Source organism: Ovis canadensis, chromosome 19, assembly GCF_042477335.2.
Source record: "Ovis canadensis isolate MfBH-ARS-UI-01 breed Bighorn chromosome 19, ARS-UI_OviCan_v2, whole genome shotgun sequence".
NCBI classification, from domain to species: domain Eukaryota; kingdom Metazoa; phylum Chordata; class Mammalia; order Artiodactyla; family Bovidae; genus Ovis; species Ovis canadensis.
The window spans coordinates 58,946,152-58,961,172 of NC_091263.1; the positions used below are offsets into that span (position 1 = coordinate 58,946,152).

General features: G+C 44.3%; 1 protein-coding gene across 5 annotated transcripts in view; it reads left to right on the forward strand.

The window, feature by feature from the left end:
* The window catches only part of ARHGEF3 (Rho guanine nucleotide exchange factor 3), a 311,112-nt gene that overhangs the window by 231,624 nt on the left and 64,467 nt on the right, over positions 1 to 15,021 (forward strand). Inside the window, exon 1 of one of the 5 annotated variants that reach the window (XM_069560639.1) lies at positions 10,590 to 10,904. The exons of the other annotated variants lie outside the window; for them this stretch is intronic. Within the exon in view, the coding sequence (XP_069416740.1) occupies positions 10,809 to 10,904 (96 nt within the window). The 5' untranslated portion in view covers positions 10,590 to 10,808. Of the gene's footprint in view, positions 1 to 10,589; positions 10,905 to 15,021 lie in introns of those variants that run through there. 5 annotated transcript variants of the gene reach the window in all.

Below are 15,021 nucleotides of genomic sequence, written 5' to 3' on the forward strand. Positions count from 1 at the left end.
TCAGCGCTCAGCCTTCTTTATGGTCCAAGCTGAGATTTGGCATGGTTAAATAAAGTCCAAAGTCATGTAATAGTCAGCAAGTGAAAACCTTGGTGTTTGCATTCAGGCTTCTTATTCTAGACCTTGTATTCCCCTGTGTTCTCGCAGGTACTGAAGGATGGGGTGTTACATATGCCATAAAGTTTTACTGTTATTAGAGAAGGAGGGTGGAAGGGAAATACCTTATTCTTCAAAAATTAATGTCAGGAGGCAGTGCATTTATAATTATCAGTTTACTGGAGCAGTCTGTAGGAATTTTTTTCCTTCACTTTGAAATTTTGCACTTTCCATATTAAAAGCTTATTTAGGAAATGAAAATTAATTTGAGGGAAGGAAGCCTCTATTATTCCTGCTTCCAGCTGGAGCAGATGCCTGGCCTCCTCTGGACAGGTAGGAGGGGCAACACTGGCCTCTGCTGAGCTCGTAAAGTGGAGAAGTGTCTAAATTCAGGAATGATGCCAGGTGGGGTGGGGGCACGGAAGGGAGGAAAGGGATGTGGTGTTTGGAGCCCATAACTCAGGAAACGTGATGGCACCTAATTTCAGAGTGGCATGAGGCAAGCGTTTAGGAAAAGAATAATGAGCTATTGTTGTGGGCTTTTTTTCTTTAATGGGTGGGTTGTTTTTATAAAGTTTTATGAACAGGAAACTGAAGCAAAATGCTGACCCCTTTGGTTTTTGAGCTCTGCCAGCATCATTTTCGTTTTTATTTTTGACTGTTGGTGACAGGCACTTCCCTTAACATTTTTGAGGGTGAAGTGTAACCCCAAACTGCCTTTTTATAACAACAGCAGAATCCAGATGAAGCGTGGTGGTTTCAGATCTTCTTGATAATACCATGAGACCAAAAAAAAAAAAAAAAATCACCCCCAGCCCAGGGAGAAAGACAGCTCTTTCAGAAACCAAGGCAGACTGTAGAATGTTTTCCTTCTGAAGACATTCTAGAAAAATTGCCCAACATGTGGGAAATCTCTAACAGGTATTAAAATGGGACTTGCTGTGGCAAAGAAAATACTGACTGAATTGTCGAATTCCCCTCCTGCCCTGAGAGGCTGAGAATCATAAAAACTCGGCCTCCCCAGCTGTTGTTTCCTCTGGAAGATGACTTAATGTTGAAGGTGGTCTTATCTGTTGTGCATTGTGGATACACTGAACCAAGGTTTCAGGCATCTATCTGGCTGCCAATTTCAGAGATGTTAAAGGCTGTTTTGTTCCTGCAGGGTGTTTATTCATTGCTTACCTTATAAAAAGTTATGTCTTACTGCATTTTCCTGGCACCAGAGCAATCCTTGTACCTACCCATTGCATATGGCTTTTCTGAGCCTGCAGGCAGCACTGGGTTATTACAGTTCAAGGAGGAAGCCACGTGATGTTGGCTTTACCATTTTAATTCTCTCTTACCTTCCTCCCACACCCAGACAGATGAGTTTTGTTCAGCGCACCCTGTGTCTAAGCCAGAGTGAGCTCTCAAAGCGCCTCTTGTCAGACTCCAGGTGAGGAGGCCCAGGCACGGAGGGCACAATCGAGCAGTCAGCAGAGCAGCCAGCAGAGAAGTTGCCTTCCTCTCTGATTGGCTCCCTCGGACAAAACGTTTTCAAGTTCATAATTTCACATCTGCCTAGCAACATTAGCCCAGAACCACGTTTGATCCTGCAGAAACAACCAGCAAAATCTCCCCTTCCCACTGAAAGTCAGCCTCCCAGGGTGCCCTCTGCCCCCTCAAGAGAACAAAGTCTCTGTATTAATAGTACTAGGTATGAGCATGGCAAATTGAAAAGAAATATATAGAGAGTTTAACCTGGAATCAGACACTTAGAACAGGAAAGGGAAGAAAGAGCCACTGGAGGGAAGGAAAAAGGAAGATGGGGTTGTCACTAGGAATCTCTGAAAACAAACTATTCGACATCTCTTTGTCACCAGAGTTTCAATCTCCCTGGCAAGTCTACCTTGTTCAGAAATTAGTGTACATTGCTGAGTGTCTGTAAAAAGCTGGAGGGAACCAAAAGCTCACAGTAATATCCAACAGGGCTCCCGTAGCCTTACACTGCAAGTGCCATCTCTACAAGTAGTTTCAGTGAGTTTGGGACTCTTCAAGAAGCTTATTAAGGGACTCGTCTCCTTTCAAAATTTCTTTTAACAGCCCATAGTGGTATTCTGCATGTGATTTCTTGGTCTTATCTTAGAAACTTTTCAAGTTGTTTTTTTTTTTTTTTTAAATGTAGACCATTTTAAAAGTCTTCATTGACTTTGTAACAATATTGCTTCTATTGTATGTTTTGGGTTTTTGGCCGCTCAAACCCATACCCTCTATAGTGGAAAGTGATGTCCTAACCGCTGGGACACCTGGGAAAAGTCCCCCATCTCAGAAACTTTAGACAGCTTTCCTCATTGCACAAAGTCTCTGAATTTACCTTCTCTACGACATGTTCTACTTAATTTTTCCATTTAATTTAATTTCAATTTAATTTTTATTTCAACAAAGATGGATCCTTCTACCATGCGCCAGCCAGAATGATAGAAGGAGCTGGAGCCGTTGCGGTGATTGAGAGAGTTATGGTCCCTGTGCCTTTGTAGGTAGAGACATGCTGAGTCAGTCATTATGAGCAGGATGAATATTAGGGAGAGGTAATCCGTGCAGTGGGCTTCCCTGGGGCCCACGCCTGCAGTGCAGGGGACCCAGGTTCGATCCCTGGGTCAGAAAGATCCCCGGGAGAAGGGAATGGCAATCCACTCCAGTATTCTTGTGCCTGGAGAATCCCATGGACAGAGGAGCCTGGCGGACTGCAGTCCATGGGCTCCCGAAGAGTCGGACACAACTGAGTGACTAACAGTTTCACTTTCACTCAGCACTATAGGGGTACAAAGTAGAGGCCCCCCTTGCTGGGGGATTGAGGACTGTCTTGGAGGAGAGGAATTAGCCAGAAAGCTATCTGGTTGGTGGTTCTTATCCTGCCAAAGAACTAAATGATCATGCACTGATAAACGTTGGTGAGCTAGAAGCTGGTGCTTTTCTCCAGCCTTCTGTTGCACAGGCTTTGGGTTCCGTCCGAATTGCAGGCATGTGGGGCCTGTGTTTTCTGAGCTTGGTTTTGGATGTAAGATAGAAAAATTCAGAAGCTCCTGTACCTCAACTCACTTAACCGACACCCTCGAATCCCCCTGTTATGGGATGCCCACAGCAGGAGGAACACTTTCAGCTAATGAGCTGCTTTCTACCACACAGCAGCTGACTTCCGCTCCCACCAGATGAGTGAGAACCAGGCTTGCTAGGAGTCCCAGAGTCTGTCTGTGCTGGTTAAACTCGTTCTGTAATTAAGGTCTTCTCCTCACATCACTGTCCCCTTGCCACCCCCACCATAAACCCCAGGGGCTCTTTCAAGTAAACATCTCAAGCCAACCGCCCTCCTCCCGTTCTGTACTGCTGCCGCTAATTTTTTAAAAATGTAAATGCAGTCATGCCCCTTGGCTATGAAGAGATAAGCATGGTTTTAGCTGGAACTTTTGGATAGGAGACTGTAAATCAAAGTCCCAAGAGCCAGAACCCATCTCCTGGTGGGTGGCTTAGTTGGTAGTTTACTGGGAGTGTGGAGTTGCGTATTTCTTGCTGTGTCCCTGATGCACCCATATGTTTTCAGTGGGCTGTGCAGTGTGTCTTGTTCCTCAGCACAGCCTGAGCAAATAAGCAGTGCTCTCTGTGCCTGTTCTTGATTGCGATACTACAGCCAGTGGGCTCGTTGCCCCTGAGCACCGAGGATCTGTGGTCTCCTGATAATTCTAACTCACACTGTCTTGAAGAGAGTTTATCAAAAATTTAAATTTCTCGAGTCCACTGCTAAAGAGTCCAGTTCAGTTAATCCAAAGTGGGGCCCAGGAATCTGGATTTGGTAAGTTTCTCAGTTGATTTCACTGCATGTGGTCTCTGGAATTATTGTCCCTAAATCCCCACAATTCACATTTCTATAAATGTGTAGGTTTTCAAATCCTGGCCAGAAGATATGAATAGTGCTATATTTCACTGTTACCCACACTTTCCCCACATTTTTAACTTCTCTGGAATTGGGATGTATCTTACAATTGATCATGTGTTATAATTTTTTTTTCATTTTAAAAAGTATTTATTTTTAATTGATTACAGTATTGGTTTGATTTCTGTCATACATTAACATGAATTAAACATAGGAGTACATATGTCTTGAATCTCCCTCCCACCTCCCACCATGTGTTATAATGGAATTGGCAACTTTTATTTTCTTTCTTAGCTGTACATAAGATAATAGAACATATTTCAGTCTTTGGCATCTTAGGTTTGATGAAATACAGTACTTAGATGCTGACTTTGTACTTGATGGAAAATAAAACATTTCCACTATCCAAAGCTAGAATTGATACATTTTAGATTCCAGTTTCTCTGTGCAATGGTTAGTATTTAAAAAAACAAAAACAAAAACAAAAAAAACAAAACCTACTGATGCATACATTGCTGTAGTCTAAAGAGAATAAGTAGTTTTGGAATTTAAAAAGTTTATTAAATTTTTGGTCAAAAATATGAAATAGTTTCAACTAAATGCAGGCTCTCCATAAAGTTCAGTGTACAAAAGGTATTCTAACAATTGACTTATATTCTATAAGCAAAGGAAGCCTGCTGATAGTAATCAGCTCAGATTGAAAAATTAGCATTCTTATTGCAAAATCTTGAGTGAGGACAGGTCTCTAACTGCACAGGCTGTGCTATGTATCACAAACACAGTAAGCCATACCCTTTGGGGTTTTTATCACCACATTTGCATTTCTGCCACCTAAAATAATTAAATATGCTGGTAAAGTTTGTCCTATAAAGTTGACTATAAAGAAAGCTGAGCCCTGAAGAATTGATGCTTTTGAACTGTGGTGTTGGAGAAGACTCTTGAGAGTCCCTTGGACTGCAAGAAGATCCAACCAGTCCATCCTAAAGGAGATCAGTCCTGGGTGTTCATTGGAAGGAGTGATGTTGAAGCTGAGACTCCAATACTTTGGCTGCCTGATGTGAAGAGCTGACTCATTTGAAAAGACCCTGATGCTGGGAAAGATTGAAGGCGGGAGGAGAAGGGGATGACAGAGGGTGAGGTGGTTGGATGGCATCACCAACTCAATGGACATGAGATTGCGTAAACTCCAGGAGTTGGTGATGGACAGGGAGGCCTGGCCTGCTGCATTCCATGCGGTCGCAAAGAGTTGGACACAACTGAGCAACTGAACTGAACTGAAAGTTTGTCCTAGGAAAAACAAGCTAGAAACATTTCTTGCCCCTTTCCAAGTTCTTCTTAAATTGTCTGTTCATTTTCACCGGTATTTTCAAGTGCATTTTCATATCTTAAACAGGTTAAGATAATTTTCTCTTCCTTTCCCCCCTTACTCATGTTCTTCTTTATCCTTTTCTCCTTTCATGCTTTATGAAGTCTGTTATTCTATTAAGGGTCAGGTATGGGCATGAAGGAAGGATTCTAGACATGCCAATATTCTAAGGCTTCTTGGTACGCAAGCATTTTGTTTGCAGCTCCACTGTGCCTAAACTGACATTTGACATCAACCAATGATCACGGTCTAAAGCGAAAATACCTTGAGGTCAAAACCAACAGGTTATCCTGGCTCTGATGCCGTGTTTCAGCTCTACTCTTTAATGTAGGGTCTGTCAACTGTGACATTATAAGCATTTTGAACCTGTTAATTCTTTGGTTTGTGGGGGGTGGGGGGCGGAGGTGGGGTGTCCTGTGCATTATAGAATGTTTACCAGCATCCTGGTCCTCTACCCATTAAATGACACTAGCTCCTTCCCCCAGTGACTGTCTAAAACATCTAGACATTGCCAAATGTCACCCAGGGAAGAAAATCGTACCCCTTTGGGAGTCACTGCTATAATGATTGTACCTGTCTGTGTTATATCAGAGCATGACACATAGTATTCTTTGTTTTTAAACATAAAATCTTGGTTCTTTTTAGATTATAGCTAATAAGTCACAAGATAAGCTCATTACTGGGATAAGGAGATGCTGTCACTTAACCAGTTTTTCAGACTTGTTTTAGAAAATAAGATCTATGAGAGAAGGCAAGAATGAAGTCTTCCAGCTTTAGAATATCCAGGTATGCACATTCGTAAATCTAGCCTGGAGCCAGTGGACATATCCCCAGGCAAAGGGAGAGGTTTTAGATGATTTTAGATATTATCAGTGCTTGATTTGTGCCATTTTTACCTGTCTGGCAGTAAACCACACTTCTGATCTCTCAGAATTCACTACAAGAACTTCTTCAGGCTTTTAACTACCCTCTCCTGTCGAGACTGAAGTTACTGAGAGGAGAAGGAACTTGGTCATTAGCTGGGAATGTCCCCCAAACAGAAGGGGAGCCAGGGGGTGGGTACACACACGTGTCCAACATGTACATACACGACTGTGTCAGATTAGCACGGGTAGACCAGATGGCTCCAGATGCCAAGGAAGCAGACAGAGGTGCATTGTGTCTGAAGGCGAGGCTTTGGGACATCTGCTACTCTCACTTGCACTCCTACAAATGCACAGCTCACAGCAGAGGTTACAGGTGAAAGGCCGTGTTTCAAACTCAGCTATATTTCTTGAGCAGGTGTGTATTACTCACCTTTCTGCCACAGAGATTCAGGAATGGGTGGAAGATATTATAAGTATAATGCTGTCAGGACAATGACAATATAATGTTGTCCCATTGGCTGAGAAGACTGTCGCAACCACTTTAACTTGTGAAGTTTTAGCCTCATGCTGGGCCTGTTCCACTCCCAGTCTTGGCAGTGGGATTTGGGGAGCTGATTGATGGCCTCCCAGTCATGCCTGGCTGTCTGCTCGTCTAAAAGGAGCTAACAACCAGTGCCGGGCTTGTGGGTAGAAGCCCACCACTCCATCAGCAACACAAACGTGCCCTGCTCAGCCCAGGCGAGAATACAGGCTCTGCTCTTGGCACCGTTCCTGGAAATGCAGAACAGACTTCTTTATTCCAGTCTCCAGGCTTCTGGCTAGCAAGGAACACTGCCTGGCTGTGAAGCATTTTACAGGATTATAACGGGTTGTGCCGAAGGCGAGTTCTGAAAGGCACTTTGTGCCGTTGCTTTGAGTGAAGCTGACTGTTCAGGCAGTGTTGTTCTTAAGCCCATAAACACACACACAGGCAGAATGGGGAATGCTGGGCTTCTGAGGCCGCTCAGCTGGGCAGCACTGCAGAGTTGGACTGACTTCTCTCCACTGTGACACCAGCTTCGGGGGTGTGCTTGGGAACCCTCCTTTAGAGCAGCCTACTTGCTGACCAAGGCTTCGACCATAGACACTTCCGGTTGGAATATTAGGCTGATTGCCCAGAGGCCACATCTGCTGATGTTGGAGCAGTGTGTCATGCACACACACGAGGGAGATTCTGAAAGTGGAAATTGCATGGACTCAACAATACCCTTGAAAAGCCTCTGAGTGTCTCAGGGACCACATCCCTGACTTGCATATACCCAAAATTGCTGGTTTCAGTTTATAGGCCTCACTATACCAAAAATATGCCTTTAACCATCAAAATCTTATTTATGGTGGTGAGACACTCAAGCTGTGAGAGGCTTGGAAGCATCAGACCACCCAAAGGAAATCCAGATACCCATTTTTCCCTTTCACACTTATTTAAATTGTTACTGGCCATTAGCAATCTCTCTCTCTCTTTTCCTCTTTCTTTACCTCTGCCTAGCATAGACAATGGGAAAAACATAAGTTTTCTGCTCATATATTATACCATGTATATTGATTGCTTTTTATGGTTCCATTCTTTGAAGAGGGGCAAAAAAAGTTTTAAGAACAAGTGGATATGGCAGCCTTTTCATCAACCATTTTTATTATTCTTTGCTCTACGACACTTGTGGTTGAGGTTAAAGTCCCCTCTCTTCCTTAGGGTTTATTTATTACTACACTGTGCTTCCCAGGTGGCACTAGTGGTAAAGCACTTGCCTGCCAATGCTGGAGACATAAGAGACATAGGTTCGATCCCTGGTTTGGGAAGATCCCCTGGAGGAGGGCATGGCAACCCACTCCAGTATTCTTGCCTCAGAAATCCCATGGACAGAAGAGCCTGGCAGGCTATACAGTCCACAGGGTTGCAAAGAGTTGGAAACAAGTGAAGCAACTTTAGCACGCACATGCAGATTTACATTACGCAGACTTCCTCCTTGGTCCTGAGAATCCCGCACTGAGTAGCCCAGCCCCAGGCCTGGCATAATTTACTAGAGTCACTCTCTTCTTCACCAAGTGCTGGCTGTACACTCCCAATTGGAAGTCAATGCCAAGCCAACTCCACCAGGGTTCAAAGCCCATCCATGAAGGGACAATTTACTGGTCAGAGCCACCTGCCCAGTTGAGGCGGTGGGCCTGCAGGGGCCAGAGGATCAGGGAGGGAAAGGGAATGAGGAGCAAGCTTCAGCTCAAATCCTTGGCAGCCGGAGGAGCCCTGTGTGAGACTCTTGGTGGCAGGATTAATCAGGGGCTGCTTTGGTTGGTTGCCCTTGGATACAGGGTTGCCCCTCACTCCCCACCTCAAACTTGACTGGACTTGCAGTGAGCATCTATGAAGCTGTCCATCAGCACTGTTCAGGCTAAAAGGACAAAGCTGTGTTCAAGAATACAGGTAGGAGAAAGATCAGTAGTCCTGAGGTACTCTTTCCCATTCCAAACCTCCTTTGCAGCCACTTCCTTCCTACTGCTTTAGGGTGTATGTTCGAGGAGGAAGAAAAGTCAGGTGCTCTCTTTAATGTCAGTTGAACCCCACTCGTTCAACAGCTTCCTCTACATGGCTGGCAAGAGCGAGACTGGCAGAACTGGGCCAGATTCTCTTTGCTTCTGAAGGCAGTTTGTCCACACTGGCTGGGCAGGAAAGCAGGCACATTTAGTGCCAGCATGTGGGCTTGGTACCTGGGATGAAAGGGCTGTATACCATGAGGTTTCCTGCCTGGAAAGTGGGAATTGCTGGATTTTGGGCTCACCCGGAGCAGAGAACACTTAACCAGGGACTGGATATTTCCCTTCCCACCACCTCCTGCCCACCTAAGAAGTCAGAAGAATAGACCCCCACCTGCTGTGACCATGACTTTGATAGGAGGGGAAGAACACTCAACAGTGCAGTCTACAAAATAACTTCTCCGATAATGATCATTTTAATATTTGAAAAATTAATTTCTAATTTACCGAGTAACAATTCATGTAAAATTGTTAAGAACATATTAGCTATAAATGTGAAGTTCTCCTTTGTACACTACCTTTAATTCCCCTGAAACTGGCTGCCTCCTTTCAGCCCCATAAAAATTTACGATGCTGTGCTTAGTCGTTCCATCGTGTACAACTTCTTTGTGACCCCATGGACTGTAACCCACTAAGCACCTCTGTCCATGGGGATTCTCTAGGCAAGAATACTGGAGTGGATTGCCATGCCCTCCTCCAGGGGATCTTCCCAACCCAGGGATTGAACCCAGGTCTCCCGCATTGCAGGCAGATTCTTTACCACCTGGGCCACCAAAAATTTGCTGTGGTTCCTTCCAAATGGTTTTCAATGGTATTTACCTACATTTCTCTATAGAAAATATATGGTATTCATTTGCAGATTTTTTTTTTAACACAAATGGTATTATACTGCTTACTCTGCAATAATTTTTTTTAACTGAACCTGATACCTTGGAGATCTTTCCATGCCGCACCCACGGGGCCATCTTCAAAATGACTGCAACTGAGTGGTGTTCCATAGTGATAAGAGTTTATTTAAGCACTCCCTAATGGTGGATGTTGCTTCCCTGGTGACTCAGTGGTAAAGAATCTGTCTGCGGTGCAGGAGATGGTGGTTTGATCCCTAGGCCAGGAAGATCCCATGGAGAAGGAAATGGCAACCCACTCCAGTAGTGTCAGCTCATCACTGGACAGCTTTGCCTGGACACACCCCGTCAGATTCCTCTTGTGAGTGGCAGGCCGCCTCTTACCAGCCTCTTCATACTTAAAAGTGGGTGCAGAGGACAGGGCTCTAGGATACTTTTTGGAAGTGGTGGAAAGGTTTTGTGTCCTGATTATGGAGGTGGTTATTCTAGTGTTTACATTTATTAAGACTCAATTAACGGTACAGTAAAATGGGAGCATTTTACTCTTTGTAGATTACACTCCAATGACATATATATATACTCCATATATATGTATATGGAGAGACTGGCTATGAGTAAGGCGAGGCAGAATACCGCTTCTTCTTAATATGGGCTTTTAAAGAGCTTACTTTCCCCCAAGGCCGCTTGCCTCCTCCCGGCTTCGCCCCAGCCTCCATTCTGTCCGCTGCTTCTTCCACCCAACGAGGGCCAGGGAGCCCGAGCGGACCTGACACTTAGGCTGCGCGGCCCCGACTCCGGGGCCTGAGGGAGGAAGGGTCCAGCGGCCGGATACCCTCGCTGCTCAGGAGAGGGCTTCCGCCGGGCAGCACCTGAACGCTCGCAGGACGTGTAGGGGTCGGGGCGGGCCCTGAAGAGGCCCCACCCACTCCCCGCCCAAGACGGGCGGGCTTTGTCTAGGCTCCGCCCCTTCTCGCCTGTGAGCCGAGTCTGTAGGAGCTAGGCTAAAGAAGCCTGCCGTCAGTCTCTGTGTAGCCGCTGCCGCCGCCGCCGTCGCCGCCGCCGCCGGCACCGGCACCGTGGAGCTGGGACCCCCTTTCGCCTGGGAGTTTTGTGGTCTTATCGGATCAGCGGTGACATCCCAACGGGCAGGCCCGGCAGCCGCCATGGTAGCCAAGGATTACCCCTTCTACCTCACGGTCAAGAGAGCGAACTGTAGCCTGGAGGTACCCCCGGCCAGCAGTCCAGCCAAGGACGCCGAGGTAGGGCCTCCACCTGGACCTCTCTGGGCATCTCTTACTCTTTCCACTCCCTCTCTGTGTCACTGTTTCCCATCTCTCACTCTGTGTGTTCCTCTTTCTCTCTGTCTCTCCATCTCTCATACACTCTGTCTCCCTGTCTTCATCTCTAACTCTTGTCTTTATCTCATTGCCACCCTTCCACCCCCTCTCTATGGATCGAAAGAGCGCCACCTCCTCTGTCCCCGTCTCTTTGCCCCTACCTCTCTCTTGCATCCTGCAGAGCTCACAGACTGTGGGTCCTCTCCACAGAGGGACTTTCTCATACTGCATCAATGGGCTTGGTCGTCAGGGAAGAGCTACCCTTTAAAAGCACAGGTTTCCTCTTGCAGGAGGTTTGGGGGAGGGCAGGGGAACATTCTTGAGGACCCTTTGGGACCTCTCACCTGTCAGGCTTGGACTTGCAGCTGTTTGGCAGCAAAGACAGGACACGGCACCTCTGCTTGTCCCTGTGGCCAGTGGGAGTCATTCAGTTGGAGGTCTGGGAGCTAAATGAGTGTGTCGCATGTGGCTTCCGAAAATGAATTAAATTCCCTGGGGCAGTGGGAAGCTGTCTTGGAAGACTGGAAGCATTTTTCCTTCTGGTAACTCTCCTGTACTGGGAGGGTTAGGTGAGGGAGTCCTCCTGGCTGGTGTTTAGTCTGCCTTTTCCTGCTGTGTGTTTTATCTCTGGCAAAGAGCTCACTGGCCTTAAAGGTTGGATTCAGGTGGAGGAGAAAGTATCTCTTTCTTTGAGGGTCTTGGGGAATACAGTTGCTTTCATTAGACTGCACTTTTGCTGTGACTAAGCTGTAGTGGGATCCACAGGACCCAGATCATCATTTCCGCTGATGTGTTTCTGGGAGATCTCCACTCTGCCCCCACCATGAGGGGGAAAGTCTGGGGGAAGGGGTGCTTCCGGCCTTGTCTCACTGCTTTTGGCAGGTCCACCCACCTGCCACCCTTGGGTTTGCTTAGCTGTGTGCAGTTGGTTCACCGAATTATGTATATTTGGGAGAACAGTATCAAAGATTCATTGCCTCTAACAAGAGCTGCTCCACACTGACACAACTCTATAAACAGTTTCAGGTTGTAATCAGCTTTCTATAAATTGAGTAGAGACTAACTTCTTACCCCTGTCCCACACCTCAGTTCACTTGTGTATTTTCACAAAGGGCTTTTGTTCCCAGCAGCTGTGGAAGTGTGATGGTCTTAGTGCTGTTTGGGCTCTGACTGAAGTTTTGACAGGACAGCAACTGCACAGAATTCAGGTTGTGCAGACTTAGAATAGATATATGATCTTTTCAGTGGGAACTTCACAATTTAATGAATGTAGGAACAGTGAAGCTAATGTCCGCTCAAATTCCTTTTGGAAGGAAGCAAAGCATAACCGAGTTTAATTAGTAAATCGAATTGAGTCAAAGAAAAGAATAATGAGGATAGTTCTAGACTCTGGTCCCTTCCTGCTATCACTTAGTCCTATATTTTTGTGCAGTTTGACTAAAGTTGTAGGTATAAAACCCATATTCTTCATTTTTTCTTATTCTTTTCTTATTTATTAAGAAAAAAAATATATATATATATCTGTATCTCACAAATGTGATATGAAAAATGTATCACCAGAAGTCAAATACTAATTTTCTTCATGGTAGCTGGATCCAGATTGTGAAATGTGACTTAATTTCCTTTTATGGGGATATTCTGGTATAGGAATAGGGTGGGAGAGGAACAATTTTTTAAATAGTTGGTAATATTTTTCAGGTATCACTATTTAGGATTTTCCCCCTAGTGGTTAAATCAGAGTAGAAGTATCTCATATACTGTATACTCCAAGGAGGCAAATCCAGTACATCCCCTAGCTTCATTAATCTGGCATTTCGCTTCCTGATAATGGCAATAGGCAGAGTTAGAAAAAGAAACCTAAGTGATGTAGGGGCTTGTTTTCTGTTTCAATATCAGCTCAGAAGACAGCCCTCCTTTGCAAGCCTCACTTCTCCATAGGCAGTTAATTAAAATATATTTGCTACCAGCAGGTGTCGTCAGCATTTGTGTTTAAAAAACAGCATGTGCTAGTTGGCCTTTTGAAAAACATGAGTATATCCTTGTTTATAAGCTGGGTATGGACTGTTGGTTCCAATAAAGGTAGTTTTTCAGGATCATTTTCTTTGTAGAAAGAAGGTGGTTATGCTGAAAAGGATTGGCCAGTCCAAAGTCCTTTTTAACCTTCAGGGGTAGCTGAAGCAAAGCACCTGTGCCCTTTAGCACATAATGACTATTCCTTCAGAATTTGCTGTGAGGAAGTCAGTGGGCACACAGTGATGCACGGGCAAGTGCCTTCTGGCATTTGTTCCTATTCTTGCAGCAAGTGTGCTGGGCAAGGCTCATGGGGAAGGGGCGGGTGTCACTAATGTGCATTTGATACCATGAGTAAAAAAACAGACATTTTCTTGAAAACACATCATAACAAAATTTCTACTCGGGATTAAATGCTTTGTACATTTTTAATTTCAATGATCATTTCCAGTGATAGAGAAAAATGATATAGTTTAAATATTTGTCTTCTTTAAATTATCTATTTTAAATATTAAAATTATTCTACATGGATTATGCTATGAATAAAATGTGGCTCCTTAATCTAGTATTTCTTATGACACCGGTATATGAGTTTGGTTGCAGATGTTTAATTTTAATACGACAACCAACTTGATCCTTCCAGCTCTAATCATTAACCATGAAATCTAAGGAGCTTAGTTCATCTTAGTCCAGTAGCACTAGACTTTGACGGAGAAACAGTATCACATGAGCATCATTAAGCTTATTTCTTCTAACTCATCAGTGCAACTTTGTTCCGTTGATCTTTATATATATATGTATATATATATACATATATATATATTTAATGGGTACTTACTTCTCATGCCAGGAGGAACTGATTTTTCTAGGTATTATTAAGTGCTCTGAATACCTGATTAAGTCACTCAAAGAAAAGTTGTTAGTCCTAATGAATTACACTGATCCCAAGTCAGAAGTCACTGTTTTCCCGTGGGGAGGTTTCCTTTCAAGAAAGAAGGCTCAAATGCATGTATACGATGGCTAAGGAAGCTGGAGCCTGGTGAGAAGGTTTTAGGTGTTTGGGAGTCCATTTAATGAAAATACAAACTGGTGATTCTGTTATTTTCTTTCTAAGAATATATCTGACAATATGATGAACAGCTCACTTTTGGTTTTAAGATTCACTGTCTCAGATGTCGATCTAGTTTAGGCCATATTTAGTTAGTGATGTTTATAGTCATTGCTTTTGTCTCTCTTGTATATGGCCCTGACTTGTCCCTTTGTTCTAACTTTGACTCAGCCAGTAACTTTATGTGGAACCTTGGAATGACCTAGAAATGATGGGATTCTATTCTAAGTACCACATTTAATGTCTTGTTTGAGAACCCAACCATGTTGTAAGAGGAACACAAAGCAAGTATTGCTCTGCTCACTTTATGCATAAAGACACTGAGGGGAAGTGACTTGCAGAAATCCACAAACCAGCAGTTAAGCCAAGACCCAGTGCCAGGTTTCCTGATGGATTCAGTCTAGGTTTTAATGCCAGTGTATCCTGTGGCATCTAAGGATGTTTACCTCTGTGAAGAAAAAGGGGGGATGCAAAACAAAAGCCATTTAAATGCTTTAAAACACATTCTTCTGGGTACATAATCTTGAGCCCTTTATTAACTGAGGAGGTACCTTTAAAGTTTCTGTTTTAAAGGGCAAGGTAAACTCTGTGCCCCACCATAATTTATGCCCCCGGTCAGTCCACAAATGTATTTGAAATATATACATCTGGAACTGTGTTCCTTACATGCCAGCTGGAGAGCTAAGGAGGTGAGCTGAATTCTAGTGATTTATACATTTCTTGGAATTTGTATCATACAGTGTTGAGCTGACCATTTATACAGCCAACTACATGGAAATAGCTCCAAGGAGTTTATTGCAGTTGCATCTTGATTTCATCAGGTGATTAATTAGACTCCATGAATCGTGCGACCTCAGATGGTTCTGGATGGAAGCCTCATGGACAGTGAAGGTCTCTGACTTGCTGGCAGGAGCTGAGTAT